Here is an 18,773-nt window from a genome sequence, read left to right as displayed (position 1 = left end):
GTTTCATCAATCATCAAACACATGCAGGTTGTGACAGTAACTCTTATGGTTATGTAGAGCCTTTTTCCCGTGTCCAAAATGTTTCACAGCACATATTTTACAACTTCCATAGAAATCTCCCTCAAAGCGAGATGTGCATGTTTACCTTTCCACAAAGATTCCAGCTTGCACTGCATGAACAATGCTCCTGAATCTTGGCTTCTCTTCAGGACGACGTTTAGCCACGCCCATCTTCCTGCTGAAAGTACACGCCAGCCAGTCACGAACCTCGCTGGGCACCGACTCTGCCTGCAGGTCACTGAGCTCATCCTCCGTGTCCAACAGGCGCCTGCAGAGAAGAAAGGCAGAATGACACATTGTGTGTTCTTGCACGTTCATCCGACCGTCCGCTCGCAGGCTTTGCCTCACCTGGTCTCATCCGTGTAAACAGAGTCCAGCATGGCAGCGGCCAGCTCCAGGTTCCTGCGGAGCTCCTGCAGGTCCACGACACCGTGGTCCATCTGCTCCAGGGCTGCCTTCAGCCTGGAAATAATTAAATAAACACACCATCCTGCATTTCGGATGTTAAATATTCCATATTTTCACCTTCCTAAATTGATAACCTAAGTCATTTTTTCTAGTTTTTTAAGAAACACAAAACATTTCACAAAATATATATAATATTTATTAACAATTTCACCCAAAAGGGTAATAACAACAGATGAGTGTTGACACAGCCACTTCTTGTCACCCTTTTTATCAAGCTACACATCTTTCTCAATTAGATCATACAATGTGGAAAATTAAAAGAAAAACTGTTGATGAAGTAATCTTTTAAAAGAAAAAAACGAATTGACAAAAAACTATTCTTGTTACAGCCACAGGTTCTGGAGTTCTTCCACTCTTTGCTAAATGCTAGCTTCATGAATGTAACTACTTTGTAGACAAAAATGCTGACTGAAAGACAGAATTAAAATACTAAATATCTATGCAATATTTAATGCCTAGCCCAGTGTTTTGTAACTCTGGCCCTCAAGGCACATTGCCCTGCATGTTTTGGAGGTTTCCCTGCTTTAACACACCTGATTCAGATAATTGCAGTTCAGTAAAAGCCTGGTAATCAGTTATCAACTGAAATTAGGTGAGCTGAACCAGGGAAACATCTAAAACATGCGGGACAGTTTGGCTTGAGGACCAGAGTTGACAAACACTGGCCTACCTACAGGTCCTTCTCAAAATATTAGCATATTGTGATAAAGTTCATTATTTTCCATAATGTCATGATGAAAATTTAACATTCATATATTTTAGATTCATTGCACACTAACTGAAATATTTCAGGTCTTTTATTGTCTTAATATGGATGATTTTGGCATACAGCTCATGAAAACCCAAAATTCCTATCTCACAAAATTAGCATATTTCATCTGACCAATAAAAGAAAAGTGTTTTTAATACAAAAAACGTCAACCTTCAAATAATCATGTACAGTTATGCACTCAATACTTGGTCGGGAATCCTTTGGCAGAAATGACTGCTTCAATGCGGCGTGGCATGGAGGCAATCAGCCTGTGGCACTGCTGAGGTCTTATGGAGGCCCAGGATGCTTCGATAGCGGCCTTTAGCTCATCCAGAGTGTTGGGTCTTGAGTCTCTCAACGTTCTCTTCACAATATCCCACAGATTCTCTATGGGGTTCAGGTCAGGAGAGTTGGCAGGCCAATTGAGCACAGTGATACCATGGTCAGTAAACCATTTACCAGTGGTTTTGGCACTGTGAGCAGGTGCCAGGTCGTGCTGAAAAATGAAATCTTCATCTCCATAAAGCTTTTCAGCAGATGGAAGATTGAAGTGCTCCAAAATCTCCTGATAGCTAGCTGCATTGACCCTGCCCTTGATAAAACACAGTGGACCAACACCAGCAGCTGACACGGCACCCCAGACCATCACTGACTGTGGGTACTTGACACTGGACTTCTGGCATTTTGGCATTTCCTTCTCCCCAGTCTTCCTCCAGACTCTGGCTCCTTGATTTCCGAATGACATGCAGAATTTGCTTTCATCCGAAAAAAATACTTTGGACCACTGAGCAACAGTCCAGTGCTGCTTCTCTGTAGCCCAGGTCAGGCGCTTTTGCCGCTGTTTCTGGTTCTAAAGTGGCTTGACCTGGGGAATGCGGCACCTGTAGCCCATTTCCTGCACACGCCTGTGCACGGTGGCTCTGGATGTTTTTACTCCAGACTCAGTCCACTGCTTCCGCAGGTCCCCCAAGGTCTGGAATCGGCCCTTCTCCACAATCTTCCTCAGGGTCCGGTCACCTCTTCTCGTTGTGCAGCGTTTTCTGCCACACTTTTTCCTTCCCACAGACTTCCCACTGAGGTGCCTTGATACAGCACTCTGGTAACAGCCTATTCGTTCAGAAATTTCTTTCTGTGTCTTACCCTCTTGCTTGAGGGTGTCAATAGTGGCCTTCTGGACAGCAGTCAGGTCGGCAGTCTTACCCATGATTGGGGTTTTGAGTGATGAACCAGGCTGGGAGTTTTAAAGGCCTCAGGAATCTTTTGCAGGTGTTTAGAGTTAACTCGTTGATTCAGATGATTAGGTTCATAGCTCGTTTAGAGACCCTTTTAATGATATGCTAATTTTGTGAGATAGGAATTTCGGGTTTTCAGGAGCTGCATGCCAAAATCATCTGTATTAAGACAATAAAAGACCTGAAATATTTCAGTTAGTGTGCAATGAATCTAAAATATATGAATGTTAAATTTTCATCATGACATTATGGAAAATAATGAACTTTATCACAATATGCTAATATTTTGAGAAGGACCTGTATATCGTGGTAATTCTTATCACGTACCAATAGGGGATGAGCCCTGAATTATATAAATATTTTCAGTAGCTGAGTAGATTTTGGTTTTTCCTGAAGGGTTCAGCATTTTGAAAAGCCTGTAAAACTGCCTGTCACATTCTTGACATTGGCCATTATACAACAGGCATGGAGTTGCCTGACCTCTTGAACTGAGGATTCAGTTTACAAGTTTAAAAGAGGTGGCTAGCATCCCGAGGAGATAATTTAGGCAAAAAAATTATTTTTGACAAAAAAATGACAGGCCATTGTTTTAGGAAGGTGACGATATAATGGGTACTTTAACACGGCCAAGGATTGTTTTACTACCCTCCTAACCTAACTGTGATAATATATACAGTATTTATATATCTATATATATAGATACAGTACAGACCAAAGGTTTGGACACACCTTCTCATTCAAAGACTTCTTTATTTTCATGACTATGAATATTGTAGCTTCACACTGAAGGCATCAAAACTATGAATTAACACATGTGGAATTATATACTGAACAAAAAAGTGTGAAACAACTGAAAATATGTCTTATATTCTAGGTTCTTCAAAGTAGCCACCTTTTGCTTTGATTACTGCTCCCCACACTCTTGGCATTCTGTTGATGAGCTTCAAGAGGTAGTTACCTAAAATGGTTTTCCAACAGTCTTGAAGGAGTTCCCAGAGATGCTAAGCACTTGTTGGCCCTTTTGCCTTCATTCTGCGGTCCAGTTCACCCCAAACCATCTCGATTGGGTTCAGGTCCGGTGATTGTGGAGGCCAGGTCATCTGGCGCAGCACCCCATCCCTCTCCTTCTTGGTCAAATTGCCATTACACACCATGGAGGTGTGTTTGGAGTCATTGTCTTGTTGAAAAATAAATGATGGTCCAACTAAACGCAAACTGGATGGAATAGCATGCTGCTGCAAGATGCTGTGGTAGCCATGCTGGTTCGGTATGCCTTCAATATTGAATAAATCCCCAACAGTGTCACCAGCAAAGCACGGTGCTTCATGGTGCGAACCAGGCATGTAGAGTCCATCCGTTCACCTCTTCTGCACCGCACAAAGACACGGTGGTTGGAACCAAAGATCTCAAACTTGGACTCATCAGACCAAAGCACAGATTTCCACTGGTCTAATGTCCATTCCTTGTGTTCTTTAGCCGAAACAAGTCTCTTCTGCTTGTTGCCTGTCCTCAGCAGTGGTTTCCTAGAAGCTATTTTACCATGAAGGCCTGATTCACTCAGTCTCCTCTTAACAGTTGTTCTAGAGATGTGTCTGCTGCTAGAACTCTGTGTGGCATTGACCTGTTCTCTAATCTGAGCTGCTGTTAACGTGTGATTTCTGAGGCTGGTGACTCGGATGAACTTATCGTCCACAGCAGAGGTGACTCTTGGTCTTCCTTTCCTGGGGCGATCCTCATGTGAGCCAGTTTCTTTGTAGCACTTGATGGTTTTTGCAACTGCACTTCGGGACACTTTCAAAGTTTTCCCAATTGTTCGGACTGACTGGCCTTCATTTCTTAAAGTAATGATGGCCACTCGTTTTTCTTTACTTAGCTGCTTTTTTCTTGCCATAATACGAATTCTAACAGTCTATTCAGTAGGATTATCAGCTGTGTACTGTATCCTACTCCTGCACAACACAACTGATGGTCCCAACCCCATTTATAAGGCTTGAAGTCCCACTTATTAAACCTGACAGGCCACACCTGTGAAGTGAAAACCATTTCAGGTGACTACCTCTAGAAGCTCATCAACAGAATGCCAAGAGTGTGCAGAGCAGTAATCAAAGCAAAAGGTGGCTACTTTGAAGAACCTAGAATATAAGACATATTTTCAATTGTTTCACACTTTTTTGTTCAGTATATAATTCCACGTGTTAATTCATAGTTTTGAAGCTACAATATTCATAGTCATGAAAATAAAGAAAACTCTTTGAATGAGAAGGTGTGCCCAAACTTTTGGTCTGTACTGTATATATATCTTGTCTGCAATATTAAATCTTAAAATACTCAGAAAATGTATTCCTGCCCCCTGAACTTTTTTCACATTTTGTCATGTTCCATAAACTGATTTCAATGTATTTCATTTGGATTTTATATGATAAACATGAATTAACACAACAATTAACACAGTGAACTACATACCTGTAGAGTGGAAGGAAAATGACATTGTTTTCAAATTTTTTGACAAAAAAAGAAAATTGTGAGGAAGTTTAAAGTAGAGTTGGGCTGGAAAACAATATCTGAATGTTTTAATCTTTCACTAACTCTGTGACCACACGTGGTGCCCTCCTCCACATAGCCCCAACATCCAAAAAGGCAAAAAAAGCATTAAAAAACTGCTAGCCTAACATGTCCACTTAGAGTGACTGACCAGGCAAGGAGAATATTAATCACAGCAGCAGCCAAGTGTTTCATGGTAACTCTGGAGGAGCTGCAGAGATCCACAGCTCATCTGGGAGAAACTTGTGACATAATTTATCATCCACTCCACAAATCTGACTTTATGGAAGAGTAGCAAGAAGTAAGCATATGTTGAAAAAAATCTACAAGGAGTCCCATTGTCAGGTTGCCCGAAGTCAAACGGGTGATACAGAAAACAGGTAACAGTAGGTGACCTGGTCAGACAAGTCCAAAATTTAATTTTCTGGCTGAGACATAAACTAATGCATGTCGCCTGCGTGGTGGAAAACTGCATGTCACCCTGAACACTCTTTCCCCATCGTAAGGTAGAATAGTGGCCGCATCATGTCATGGGGATGCTTTTCTTTAGCAGGCACAGGGAAGCTGGTCAGAGTCGATGGGGCTGTTAGAGGCTGCCGTAGACTTGAGACTGGAGTGGAGGTTCACGTTCCAGCAGGTGAAAATCCCCGTAAATAGACTCAGAGCAACAATAGAATGGTTTAGATCAAAGTTTATCCATGTGTTAGAATGGACCAATCAAAGTCCAAACCTAAAATCCAGTTGATAATCTTTGGCTGCCCTCCACAGAGTTTGAGAAAAATGGGTGAAAAAAGTCATACAAAGGTAAAGCTAAAGACCTACAGTAGTAATTGCAGTGAAAGTTGGTTCTACAAAGCACTGACTCAAGGGGGCTGAATATAGAATTTTTATTTGTTTAAAAGAACTGTATTGACCATGGAACCTTTGTCTTCCACTTCTATTTTTGTTGGGTCATCACATTTAGAAATCCCAATAAAATACATTGACATTTGTGGTTGTAATGTGTCCAAATGTGTATAATGTACCAATGTATATTTAGATATAAATATATTTACCTTTTTTACTAAAGACACCAGAGTATGGATAACAGTATATAAATGTTAAAATGCTCCACATTGTTTGATAGCTCTTCTCAGTCTTAAAGCACCCCACCCACACCTCCCAGTGGCAATGTATGCTTGTTCCATCAAAGCGTTCCTGCCTCTTTAGAAGTATTTTTACTCATATTAGTTATTTATTCTTTGTGTTATTTTCAACACTTTAAATTCTAATAGACAGCTTGAATAACAGTTTTTCTACAGAACCTAATTTCAGTAAGGCACATCTTCAAAAATCAAGTGACAATCAAGTGAAGATTTTAAAGACTGCACGTGTAACTGAAGAATTGACGTTTTGTTCAGTCATTATTACTTGAATGCTGATGGCCTCTTTGACCATTTTACTGTTTCTTCCATGGGATTAGCAGTCTTAATTAGTTTATCTTGTTTCCCCTGGTGAGAAGATGCTTAGAACATTTTGAAGAGATAAACAGACAGGATGCTTTTGACAGGACACTTGCTGAGTCCTGACTGATCTTTATTTAACTGGTTCTGGCTCTCTGATGTCGTTTTTCTCACTAAAAATAAAGATGATTTTTTTATGCCATTTTCATGCCGTCTGCCTGATCCTGTTTTGCATACAGTTTCCAAGATGGGATTTAGAGCTCCATGCACTTTCATACTGTCACTTACTTCTGACAAAAACATGTTTCTGGCCACACCTTAAGTGCACCTTACTATAACTGGTATCTTCTTCAATCTCCTGCTTCTCCAGGCAAACGAGGCACAGCTATATTTGTAGGATAAAAAAAACACTAATGTGTCCACCGGATCTGAATGTTGTTTAAAAGGGAGGAATACTATAGGGCCTACTCCCTCTCCAGAAAATTAGGGATTCTTTGCAAAGTTGTTATAAAACTATTTTAGAAAATCCAAATGCAGATAAAAAATGCTACTTTTCAAAGTTTCTGAATGTACCACATTTAGAGTAAATATTTTAGATTTCTAATATATTATATTATAATTGGAGGTGTCCCAGTCAGGGATCAGCTCAGGGTCCTGATCGTTAATTCCTGACAAAAATTAACCCCTGATGCCAATCATTTAAATTTGAAAACCTGTTGTTCTATTGTCTGTTATTTTGTCTGTTGCAACATCCAGTAAGTTGCTGCGTTTTGCACAGTTAATTTTTAACAATAACCACCCATTTTCCTGTGCTCCACTAGCAAAACTGTCATAAGCCATGCACAATATTTTGTTCAGAAAAATCTGGTCTATGTCCTTAGAATCTATGTATTTTTCACCCATTATAATAATGTTCAGTGTAAAAAATAAAACATTTTGAGCAAATTACTAAGTTCATTAACTAGAAACACTCTGAAATAGTTGAATTATCAACAAGTCATATCAAAACAGAGTAAACATGCTAGGGTAACAATTCAGTAAACAACCCCATATGAGAGTAGAGTCAGCAAGAGCAAGACATGGGTTTAGTGAAAACATATGACAAAGCACTGATGACCTGTCCAGGGTGTACCCCGCCTCTCGCCTGTAGACTGCTGGAGATAGGCACCAGCTTCCCCCCCGACCCAGTATGGAAGAAGTGGTATAGAAAATAGATGGATGGATAGATATGAAAAAGCTGTGCAAAAGCTGGAGCCATAAGTTAAATCTTTGCTCAATTTTCTTTGATTATTGGGTTAATATTAGTTAACGATCTTGTATTTTGGTCTTTTATGATTGTAATACCAAGATATTTGACTTTGTCTTTTATGGAATTTAAGGAATGTGTCATTTAATGAAGATTTAATACAGAGTCTTTCACATTTATTTATATTTAAGGTTAAACCAGAGGCGTTGGAGAAGGTGTTAATGATGTCAATTGAATTTTTTATTTCTGATTTGTTTTTGTTTTTTAAAGCAGTAAGAAGAGCAAGCTGAGAAATGACAATATTTCTGTTTGCAACATTAATCCCTGTAATTTTTTCCTTGATTTTAACTGAGAGAATCTGCATGGCCAGAATAAATGAGTATGGGGAGACTGGCCATCCTTGTCTGAGACCCCTTTTTAAATAAAATCTTTTAGAGCAACCATGTGATAATTTTATTGATGCATTACAATTCTTATATAGCATTTGACAACTTTTAATGAAGGTTTCTCCATATCCAAAAACTTCAAGAGCTTTAAACAAGAAAAAGTGTTAAATTGTATTAAAAGCTTTAAAGAAATCCAGAAATAAGATAAAACCATCCCCTTCTATTAAATCTGAGTAATCTAGCAAATCAAATACGAGTCTGATATTATTAGTTATATGTCTAACTGGTATAAACCCTAACTGAGTTTCATCAACCACTTCTTCGAGAGTATTTTAAATTTTTTTAGCAATACAATTTGCGATAATTTTATAATCATTTTGTAGTAAAGTCATCGGTCGCCAATTATCAAGGATCAGTTAGTCCTTTTCTGGTTTAGGGATCAGTGTAATAAGTCCTTGGGTCATTGTTGGTGGAAGTGTTCCAGAGTTCAAACTTTCAACATAAACTTAATGTAAAAAAGGCGTTAGTTGTTCTGAAAATGTTTTATAAAATTCTGCATTGAGACCATCAGTACCCGATGACTTATTTAATTTTAGCTTGTTGATGGACATTTGAATATCTTCAATTGTAATTAAAGAGTCAAATTGTTCTTTGCTAACTTTATTAATTTGCTGTATTTTTTCCAAAGAGTTGATGAATTGTGTGGTAGTTTCAGCAGAGCATTTTGATTGGTAAAGGTCTTGAAAAAACATTTCACAGAAAGTAGAGATCTGCACAGGGTCTTCACATGTATTGTTATTTATTCTTAGTTTGAAGATGTTGTTAGATATTTGGTGTCTATTTTCCAACCTAAAAAAGTAGTTTGAGTTTTTTTCACCCTCTTCTAACCATTTTTGTCTCGATCGAATATAGGCTCCTTTACCTTTAGAAATGTAAATATTATCTAAGCTTTGTTGTAAATAATTTAATCTGACTTTCTGTTCTTCAGATAAATTTTCTGGTAAAATACTAATTAAAGAAAGAATGTCTTTAATTACCTCTGATTCCATTTTCCTTTTTTGTTGTACTATCTCAGCTCCAATTTTCATTAATACTTTTCTAACTTCATATTTTAAGAGCTCCCAATTTCTACTAAATACCTTCTGATTACAAACTTTATTCCAGTATTTTATTATTGTTTTTTTAATGTTTTCTTCCACTGATTTATTGTCCAAAAGTGAAGCATTGAGTTTCCAGTAAGATGTAACTTTATTTTTTCTGTGTTGATTTGAATTAAATCTTTCAATGAGAATAAGTTTGTGGTCTGATAGAGGAGCTGGAAGAATATCAGATTTAACTTCATCAGTTAATAACTCAGATACCAGCCAGAAATAAATTCTAGATTTAGAGGAGCCAGTTTTGTTTTGCCAAGTAAATTCAATTTTGGAAGTATTTTTTGTCTCCATACATCAGTCAAACCAAAGGTTTGAATTTGCATTCAACTTGGGAGGAAATCTATCTATAGCATCATTTAGAGTGGAATTAAAGTCCCCACCAATTATGATATTCATATTTTCATATTTTCCACATAAGTAATTTATCTCAAGATTTAGTCTTTCATAAAGTTGTGTATTTTCGTTTTTTGTGTTATACCCATATACAGGGGTTGGACAATGAAACTGAAACACCTGTCATTTTAGTATGGGAGGTATCATGGCTAAACTGGACCAGCCTGGTAGCCAGTCTTCATTGATTGCACATTGCACCAGTAAGAACAGAGTGTGAAGGTTCAATTAGCAGAGTAAGAGCACAGTTTTGCTCAAAATATTGAAATGCACACAACATTATGGGTGACATACCAGAGTTCAAAAGAGGACAAATTGTTGGTGCACGTTTTGCTGGCGCATTTGTGACCAAGACAGCAAGTCTTTGTGATGTATCAAGAGCCACGGTATCCAGGGTAATGTCAGCATACCACCAAGAAGGACGAACCCCATCCAACAGGATTAACTGTGGATGCAAGAGGAAGCTGTCTGAAAGGGATGTTCGGGGGATAACCCGGATTGTATCCAAAAAACATAAAACCACGGCTGCCCAAATCACGGCAGAATTAAATGTGCACCTCAACTCTCCTGTTTCCACCAGAACTGTCCGTCGGGAGCTCCACAGGGTCAATATACACGGCCGGGCTGCTATAGCCAAACCTTTGGTCACTCATGCCAATGCCAAACATCGGTCTCAATGGTGCAAGGAGCGCAAATCTTGGGCTGTGGACAATGTGAAACATGTATTGTTCTCTGATGAGTCCACCTTTACTGTTTTCCCCACATCCGGGAGAGTTACGGTGTGGAGAAGCCCCAAAGAAGCGTACCACCCAGACTGTTGCATGCCCAGAGTGAAGCATGGGGGTGGATCAGTGATGTTTGGGCTGCCATATCATGGCATTCCCTTGGCCCAATACTTGTGATAGATGGGCGCGTCACTGCCAAGGACTACCGAACCATTCTTGAGGACCATGTGCATCCAATGGTTCAAACATTGTATCCTGAAGGTGGTGCCGTGTATCAGGATGACAATGCACCAATACACACAGCAAGACTGGTGAAAGATTGGTTTGATGAACATGAAAGTGAAGTTGAACATCTCCCATGGCCTGCACAGTCACCAGATCTAAATATTATTGAGCCACTTTGGGGTGTTTTGGAGGAACGAGTCTGGAAATGTTTTCCTCCACCAGTATCACGTAGTGACCTGGCCACTATCCTGCAAGAAGAATGGCTTAAAATCCCTCTGACCACTGTGCAGGACTTATATATGTCATTCCCGAGACGAATTGACGCTGTTTGGGTCGCAAAAGGAGGCCCTACACCATACTAATAAATTATTGTGGACTAAAACCAGGTGTTTCAGTTTCATTGTCCAATCCTGTATGGAACCCATTAAGAGTATGTCTTCATTTATTGATATAACTAATAGGACAACATGTCCGTATTTATCTGAGATTGAGCACAGTATCTCCATTGAAGTTGGTTTGTAATATTGCTACACCTGCTGATTGAGTGGAGCCATGCGCTGGCCACACTTCATCTCCCCATTGAGCTTTCCAGAATTTTGAATCATTTAAGGTTGAATGAGTTTCTTGTAAAAAACAAAAATCTGCTTTAACATTTTTAAAATATAAAAATGTTGCCTTTCTTTTGATATTGTTTCTTAACCCTCGAGCATTGAGTGAAATAACTTTTAACAGAGAAATGCTGCCAAGAGTTATAGCCTTTAACCCTGAGAATTTACAGGAACATTTAACAAGCTCTCCCAACAGGGAAATTATATTTTAAACAGAGCTCCTTCAATATTTAAACATTACAACTTATCAGTTAAATGTGACTTTTTTTTTATACTAATACTTTCTAGTCATTAGATGGTTCAAGTTCTTTCCTCATTCCTCCTTTGTCAAGAACAAAGGCCCTTGGACCGATGTAGAAGGCTGTTTTCCCCTCTTCACGTGCTTTTTTCACTAGTGGCCACAGCATGTTTCTTCTCTGACGGTCCTCAGAGGAGAAGTCCTCCTTGAACCTCAGGTTGTGTGTTTTCAGAAAGGATGACTGCTTGGCCGCTTTCCATATCATGTCCCTGTAGTGTCTCAAGGAGAACTGGATAATAACTTCTCGAGGACGAGCAGAACCAGTGACTCGACCCAGCCTGTGCACAGTGTCGATGACATCAGGCAGTTTTTCTTTGCATCCAGGCGCTGTCTTCTGGCAGATGGAAATGACCTTGTTACGAACATCTTCTCCTTCTTCCTCGCTTAATCCTGAAAGTCGTAAATCCCATCTTTTTTTGTAACATGAGAGGTTGATTAGTTTTCCTTGCTTGCTGAGAGTGACCATTCACGCTGCCATCTTGCTGGCCCCCCCCACCTTGACTTTCTCCCATGTTGGCATTGCGTAAATTCAGCGAATGTTGAAATCATACAGGAAAAAAGTTTATCGAGTGGACAGATTGATGTTCTGTTATCATTGCTAGTACTTTACTTACTCACGATGACAGGTGAAGCCCTGCCTCGCCTGCTTCACCTGCCTCCCCTGACTGCATGTCACTGGTATAATTAGAGTATAGTATTCAAAGCTTGATACAAATACAGGAAATATATACAAATATATATGACAAATCTACTGCTTTGCAATTTATTGCTTTCTTACACTGAATTCCACATATATATTGCCATCTGTTTGATCCATGTATTCTACACTTCACAAGAGAAAACAGTGGTCCTCTCTACAGACTTCAGGCACCTGCCAACTGACTTGATCCTCATACTTTGCACCCACACAGCTGCTGTCCCGATCATACCACACAACCAGAATGTGAAAATCTGCTTCCTCCAGATGGACACATGATGACACCATGCCTCCTGTCAATCAGCCGGCGCCAGCGCTAAACGACTGGAGGCTCCTCCAGGGAATAAACAAGCTGTCAAACAAACATTATGCGCTGTGCTTTTCCTGGCCAAGACAGCACTTCTAGTCAGTCAGAAAAGTTATCAGATCAGCCCATATTATTACAGTCAGACAAGTTTTACTAGATTTGACAAAGAACAGCTTGTAGTTGTTAGTGCAGCAACAAAGGGGAATTACTTTACAGTCAGAGATTATTGTATGGTTGTTTCCACTATTTAACCAGAGATTGTGTGAAAGTAGAAACAATAGATTAGTCAATAGCAGGTGGTCAGTAACCATTGATGTTTTTTTTCATTATTTACTACAAGAAACAGTTAAATGTGCATAGTAAAAACTAAACATTTTTAAAACAATTCTGTCTCTTAATTGTCTGAAAAGGGAAAAAAAAATGCAAGAAAGCGAGAGAGGTCAGGCAAAAAGAAAAAAAAAAGAAGGAGAAAAGAATAAGGGAGATAAAGAAGGATGAATAGAATACAAGATACTAGAGGACTGCAGCGATGTTACCGAAACGTGCATGGTACTAATGAATGCAAGATGTATTTAGTGGTAACTGCAGCTCAATATAGAATATCTGTGGATCTATTACCACCTGAATCCAAACACCTGTGGGTGTAAGCGTGGGCGCGCTTGTTTATATAAGGTTTCTCCATATAAAATATGCAATAGCGAGTGTGAGGAGCCACAGACCTTCCCCCCCTGAACCCAAGACAGACACGTAGAAGATCTGAGCCACAGACATCCAAAGGCTCCCCAGAGCACTGGAACCCCAGGAGGCCCGACAGAGCTAGGGAGCCCAGGCCCCAGGAAGCAGCCATCAGGAGTGAGCTGGCACACACCAAAGGACCCAGCCCTGGACACCGAGAACCATCAATTCACTAGCGGGCAGGGAGTGTGGCGGGGAGGAAATGGGCCCCCCATTTGATGGGGGACCTTAGCTGATCCAGGAGAGGGAGCAGCCCAAGACCCAACCTGACACAAAAACAAGCGCACACAGTCACAATCACATATTCCCACCCTCATGCCTACACATAAAAACACTCACACCCACACACCCAACATAAAGACACACAACAATAGATGTCGTACACCCCCGAACACTCCTCATACATACTCTATACTCCCAGGTCAGATACCCCAGAGAGGCACCCAGCCCAATCCCCCTGAGGCGCCCCCGGGAGCCTGCTCCCTGGCTGATCCCAATAAGTTCCAACAAAGGAGGGAGGCACAGGCACATCCACTGGGCCCAAGGCCTGGGGGACCAACACCCCCAGGCCCTCCGGAACCACCCAGACCATCAAACCAGATCCCCAGCCCCGACACTCAGTCCCCCGCCCGAAAAAGCCACCAACCCCCAACAAAGAAGAGCCAGCTGGAAGTGTGCAGTGATGACCGAGTGTGGCCCCACTCCAAATAAAATAGCAGGCCAGCCGGCCCAGCACAGCAAGAATAAACAGCACAAAGCAGGACACACAACCAACATGCCCAACCACCGCAAAATCCAAGGGGCAGAGCCAATAGAGCGCCAAGTCCTCAATGCTCCCCAGCCCGGCACTGGATTGCAACCACAACCAGGCCAGTGGAGCCTGCCAGGCAGTCAAGCAGACCCCATAATGCACCACCCTGCCCACCACCATGCCCAAAGGGAAAGGTGCCGGCCCAGCAACCCTAAGGGCGCCACAAAAAGGCCAAAGCCTGCACCGCAAAGACGCTGCATCCCCCCTGAGATGCAGGACCACCAACATCCAAGTCAGCCAAGCAAAACCGATAGAGCCAAGCCACAGCTACCCCCGAGCCAACGCCACAGCAACATTGACACCATACATCCTTCTTTATGTATGCAGGGAAATGGCGAAAACCACCAACCCGAAGCAAACACCACCCACCAGGAACCACCCAGAAGACAAGCGAGCCCCACCCCAGTACAAGGCTGAGAAGCCTGATTCAACTACTAAGCCCTGAGGGTAAGCACCTGCCCCGCAGCACCCACACATGACGCCCAGAGCCAGTAACCTATGTCCACCGGCAGACGCCCCACAAAGGCATCACATGCAGCCACCAGATGTCAACCCTGAGAGCCACTAAAGCTCGAAAAAAGGTCTCTATACTGGTTAATACTAAGAACATTTTTATTTTTTCAATTCATGATAGTTTTCTTAGCAATACATAATGCAGTGAAAACCATGTGAGCTGAATGTGTCTCCATGGTGACATCATCTAATTTGCCCAACAAGCAAACTGAGTCTATTAAATTAAATAAAATTATGTTTTTATTGCTGTAAAACAGTCGACAGCACTCCAACAGAGTGGGGCAACCAGTGATCCATATCCAACCTGTTCTTTTCCGAAATGATGACGCTTTCATTAAAGTTATCCGCTAATCTGTTGTCTAGCCATGCCTCAGTAATAAATGTCCAATAGGTTTTAAAATACCCAGTGATGCACACTTATTGATGCTTTGTGGCACATGCATGGTTTTTCTGACTTAAATTGGAATAAAACAATCAGTTTTTATGCTACAACCTCTCATTGTTTTCCTAATAAACAGACAGTAAGTATTCTTAGCAGGGTTTTTTGTGTTTCACATTTTTTTTATTTTAGAGGAGAATCTAACCTTTTTTTAAACTACATATTTTAAAGCTACAATAATTTGGTCTGACCACAGGAATCTTCCTGTAGTTATGGAGGACTTAGTAAAAAAAAAAAACAGAATACCAAGAGGAAGTAGGGGAAAGAGGAAGTAGAAGGACACTTCACCAACAGCAAGACTTCAGTATGACCAGGGTTGAACTTTTGAGGGTAGGAATTGGCGCCATCTGCCACAAGACGGTTTGTAGGCTACCAGGCAGTTTGTGCCCTTCAGAGGGACTTTTTCTACCTGCTTTGATACCTGACAATTTTAAATAATTTTCTGTATTTTATTGATAGTCCACTGTGAGGAAATGTGGTTGTGTCTTAAATAAATCATATGTAACAGTAGGCAGTTGTTCAAAGTTATTTTGGTTTGATCAGTATTCGTATTTCAAATGCGTCAGCTGGCTCAATGGGAAACAGAGCTAAAACAATAAAAATATAGGGTGTAATACAACAATTTCCAAAACCTAATAAACATATAAATTAAATTATACATTAGATTTAGACAATCAGATACATCAGATAAGAGGGTTGTTGCTTGTTTTAAATTTCTGAAAGTTGGCACACATCCATGTCAGTAAATGACAGGTGTTATATCTGCCCTGCTTCAGCTCTGTGTCTTGTCTTCTTTTTGGAGCCTCTTTTTGCATATCTTCCTAAATTCTGAGTTATGGATTTGGTCAGCTGGTCTCTCAATGCAATTGATCAAATTTTCTTGACGAGAAGACAGGGTGGAGGAGAACCCTCTTGTCCAGACAGGACGTTTTTCTCCGGATACACAATGGACACCTGGCAGAAGTGGAGGATTGTGTGTTTGTCGATAATGTCAGTTGAGGATGTGGAAGATATGTATATAATTGGATGTTTGATATCAGAATTTCTGCTTTTTGGAGTCAGCGGTTACCTGGCATATCGAGAAATTCGGAAAACGTCAGCAGCTGTTCTGGCAATTGTAAGGCTGCCTGGCATGTGTGATGGGATCTGCAGAGCAATCAACACTCAGACTCAGACTGGATGTGATCCTTACACAGGATCGCAGGCAGGTTGCGGTTCCTGGACTCTGGGGTGAAATGGGATAAATCTTGGAGAAAGTTGTTTGCTCGGATCTGGCGAAAGACCAGGAATTTGGCTGTTTGGATTTGCCATTGAGAAGCACCAGCGAGATTCTCAAGGCTGACGGAAAATTAAGAGTCAGCCTAACCCAAATAATTATTGTTTTTCTGAATCTGGCTCCCCTGCACGGCCTTGATGGCTGGCTATCTTCAACTTCTCCTGGAAGTTATGTAAACATGACGCTCTGCCCCCTCCCTTCCCTGAGGACATATGTGGAGCTGCTCAGAACTTTGTGGCCAGTTGATGAACATTCCAACATACCATCAAGGACAATGGTCTCTTTGACAGTGCTTCATGGACTTACTTGCACACATTCACTTGCACACACACACGTGCTCAAGATAAGCATATACACCCACTTACACCACCTTCACCGTTCCCAGCATGATGTTGTTTTGCATATGTGTTGCTTCTTTTGTGTTAAGAAGGTCAGAGTTTATACTGTACAAAAGGAAAAATATGCCCATTTGACTCCTTGGATACACATAGCCATGTTTTTGGTGTAATAATATCAGGGTGACCACAGTTTTTTTATTTTGACATATAATCTGCAAGCATGTGGTCTTTTATAATGGGCAAGAATGGGTCAACTCTTCTAACCTATGCTCATGAATGTATGTTCACCTGTCAAATCGTTAATTTGGATGAGTTGGGGAATTCCAGCAAATATGTTGGTTTTTAATCAAATATTGTTTTCTGCAAAATATTATGTCCTGTATTCCCCTGTCCTGTTTTGATCATTAGATTGTCATCTTTTTCAGTCTTAGTTTAAATGGTGGCATGTCACTGCCAAAACCACCATAGTTTTAGTTGTGATGTTTTACAACCACCACATAAAGACCAGCTGACCAAGCACTAACCATAATTATTACACCTGCCTTTCTATAAATTAGACAGGATAAAGCAAATATTTATGCTTTGATTGCTTTAATTTTCTTGTTCTTTTACTTCTTTTACCATCTGTTTTGGTGCCAAATAAGATTTTCTAGATTTCCCTTTTCTTCTATCTCCACTAGCCACTGGTTTCTCTCAGATCCATGTGTGTGTGCGTGTGTGTGTGTGTGTGTGTGTGTGTGTGTGTTAGTGAGCGTGACGGCTGTTCTCTGCTTCTGACAAATTTACAGCTGGCACACCTGTGCTCCATTTATGCTGCTCATCAGCTTCCTCAGTCAGTGTCCTTTCACAATCTTCCATCAACCACAGCAGCAGCAGAAGAGATTTAGTCTGTTTGTGTTCTTTTTTAACTGCTACTGATAAATACGATTTTCCTTGTGCTCCACACAGCCTCGGCTCCTGCATGGCAGCCTGCATGCTAAGGCAAGCCATCTGCCTGCCTGTCTAATCCCACCTATGTCCACATTTGTCTCCATACATTTATGCCTGATGTCTGTCTTTTGTCATTCCAAGGTTTACTCCCTCTGGCTGATCACCCACTGGTTTACTCACCCTCTGTTCTGCAGAACTGATTCCACTGTTTTGTCCACCAAACATTTTGTCAGCTCTCTACCCTTTATGCTCAAAAAAAATTTCTGTCCTGAAAGTTACCTACCGTATTATTTTAGGTTGCCTAAAGGAGCCTTTAAGAAGAAGACAGTGAAATGTTGTGGAATATACAGAAGCAATCAAGAACAGTGACAGATAACAAAGAGGCATACAGGAAGAAGCTGGAGAACAAGCTCCAGCAGAACAATATCAGAGATGTGTGGTCAGGGATGAAGATCACAGGCTTTAAGTAGAAAGACAATCACATAGATGGAAGTCTGGACAAAGCCAATGAAGTGAACACATTCTTGAATGGGTTCAGTTCAGGAACAACCAATTAGAGCAACCCATCAGTCCTCAATGATTATAGACCTATTGCCCTGAGATCCCACATCATGAAGGTCCTGGAGAAACATATCAGGATGCCCTGCAGTTTGCATATTATCTTGGAGTTGGAGTTGAAGATGCCATCATACACCTTCTTCAACAAACCCACTGCCATCTGAGCAAAGCAGGCAGCACTGTGAGGATCATGTTCTTTGATTCCTCCAGTGCATTTAACACAATTCAATCTTTGCTTTGTCTGAAACTCCCGAAAACTCAGGTGAAGCCTCAACAATCTCCTGGATCAAAGGCTAACTGACAAACAGACCACAGTTTGTGAGACTGAAGGGTTCTGGGTCTAACCAGGTAGTCAGCAGCACAGGAGCACCACAGGGTACTGTATTTTCACCATTCCTCTGCACTCTGTCAGATGATCAGAGATGGACAAGTAGCTTTGTGGCATGGTGAAGAAACAATCATCTCATGTTGAACATGAATAAAACATGATGATTGTAGGTTTCAGGAGACATGGGAATGGGTCAAATACTATTTCCATCCTTGGAGAAGTGGAGGTGGGGAAAAGTATACATATCTCGGTGTTCACCTGGACAACAGACTGGAGTGAAGATGCAACTGTGAAGCCGTCTACAAAAACGGACAG

The 18,773-nt window shown here is 40.9% G+C and overlaps 1 protein-coding gene across 1 annotated transcript in view; it reads right to left on the bottom strand.

Moving 5' to 3' along the window:
- The window catches only part of pde1a (phosphodiesterase 1A, calmodulin-dependent), a 68,775-nt gene that overhangs the window by 23,626 nt on the left and 26,376 nt on the right, over window positions 1-18,773 (bottom strand). The window contains exons 3-4 of the mRNA XM_047370782.1: window positions 409-522; window positions 146-328 (exon numbers count right to left, since the gene is read on the bottom strand). Of these exons, the coding sequence (XP_047226738.1) occupies window positions 146-328; window positions 409-522 (297 nt within the window). The remainder of the gene's footprint in view (window positions 1-145; window positions 329-408; window positions 523-18,773) is intronic.

The sequence above is a fragment of the Girardinichthys multiradiatus genome, chromosome 7 (genome assembly GCF_021462225.1).
Source record: "Girardinichthys multiradiatus isolate DD_20200921_A chromosome 7, DD_fGirMul_XY1, whole genome shotgun sequence".
Taxonomy (NCBI): Eukaryota; Metazoa; Chordata; class Actinopteri; order Cyprinodontiformes; family Goodeidae; genus Girardinichthys; species Girardinichthys multiradiatus.
Note: the sequence above shows the minus strand (reverse complement) of the source record. Positions and strands in the feature narration are given on the sequence as shown.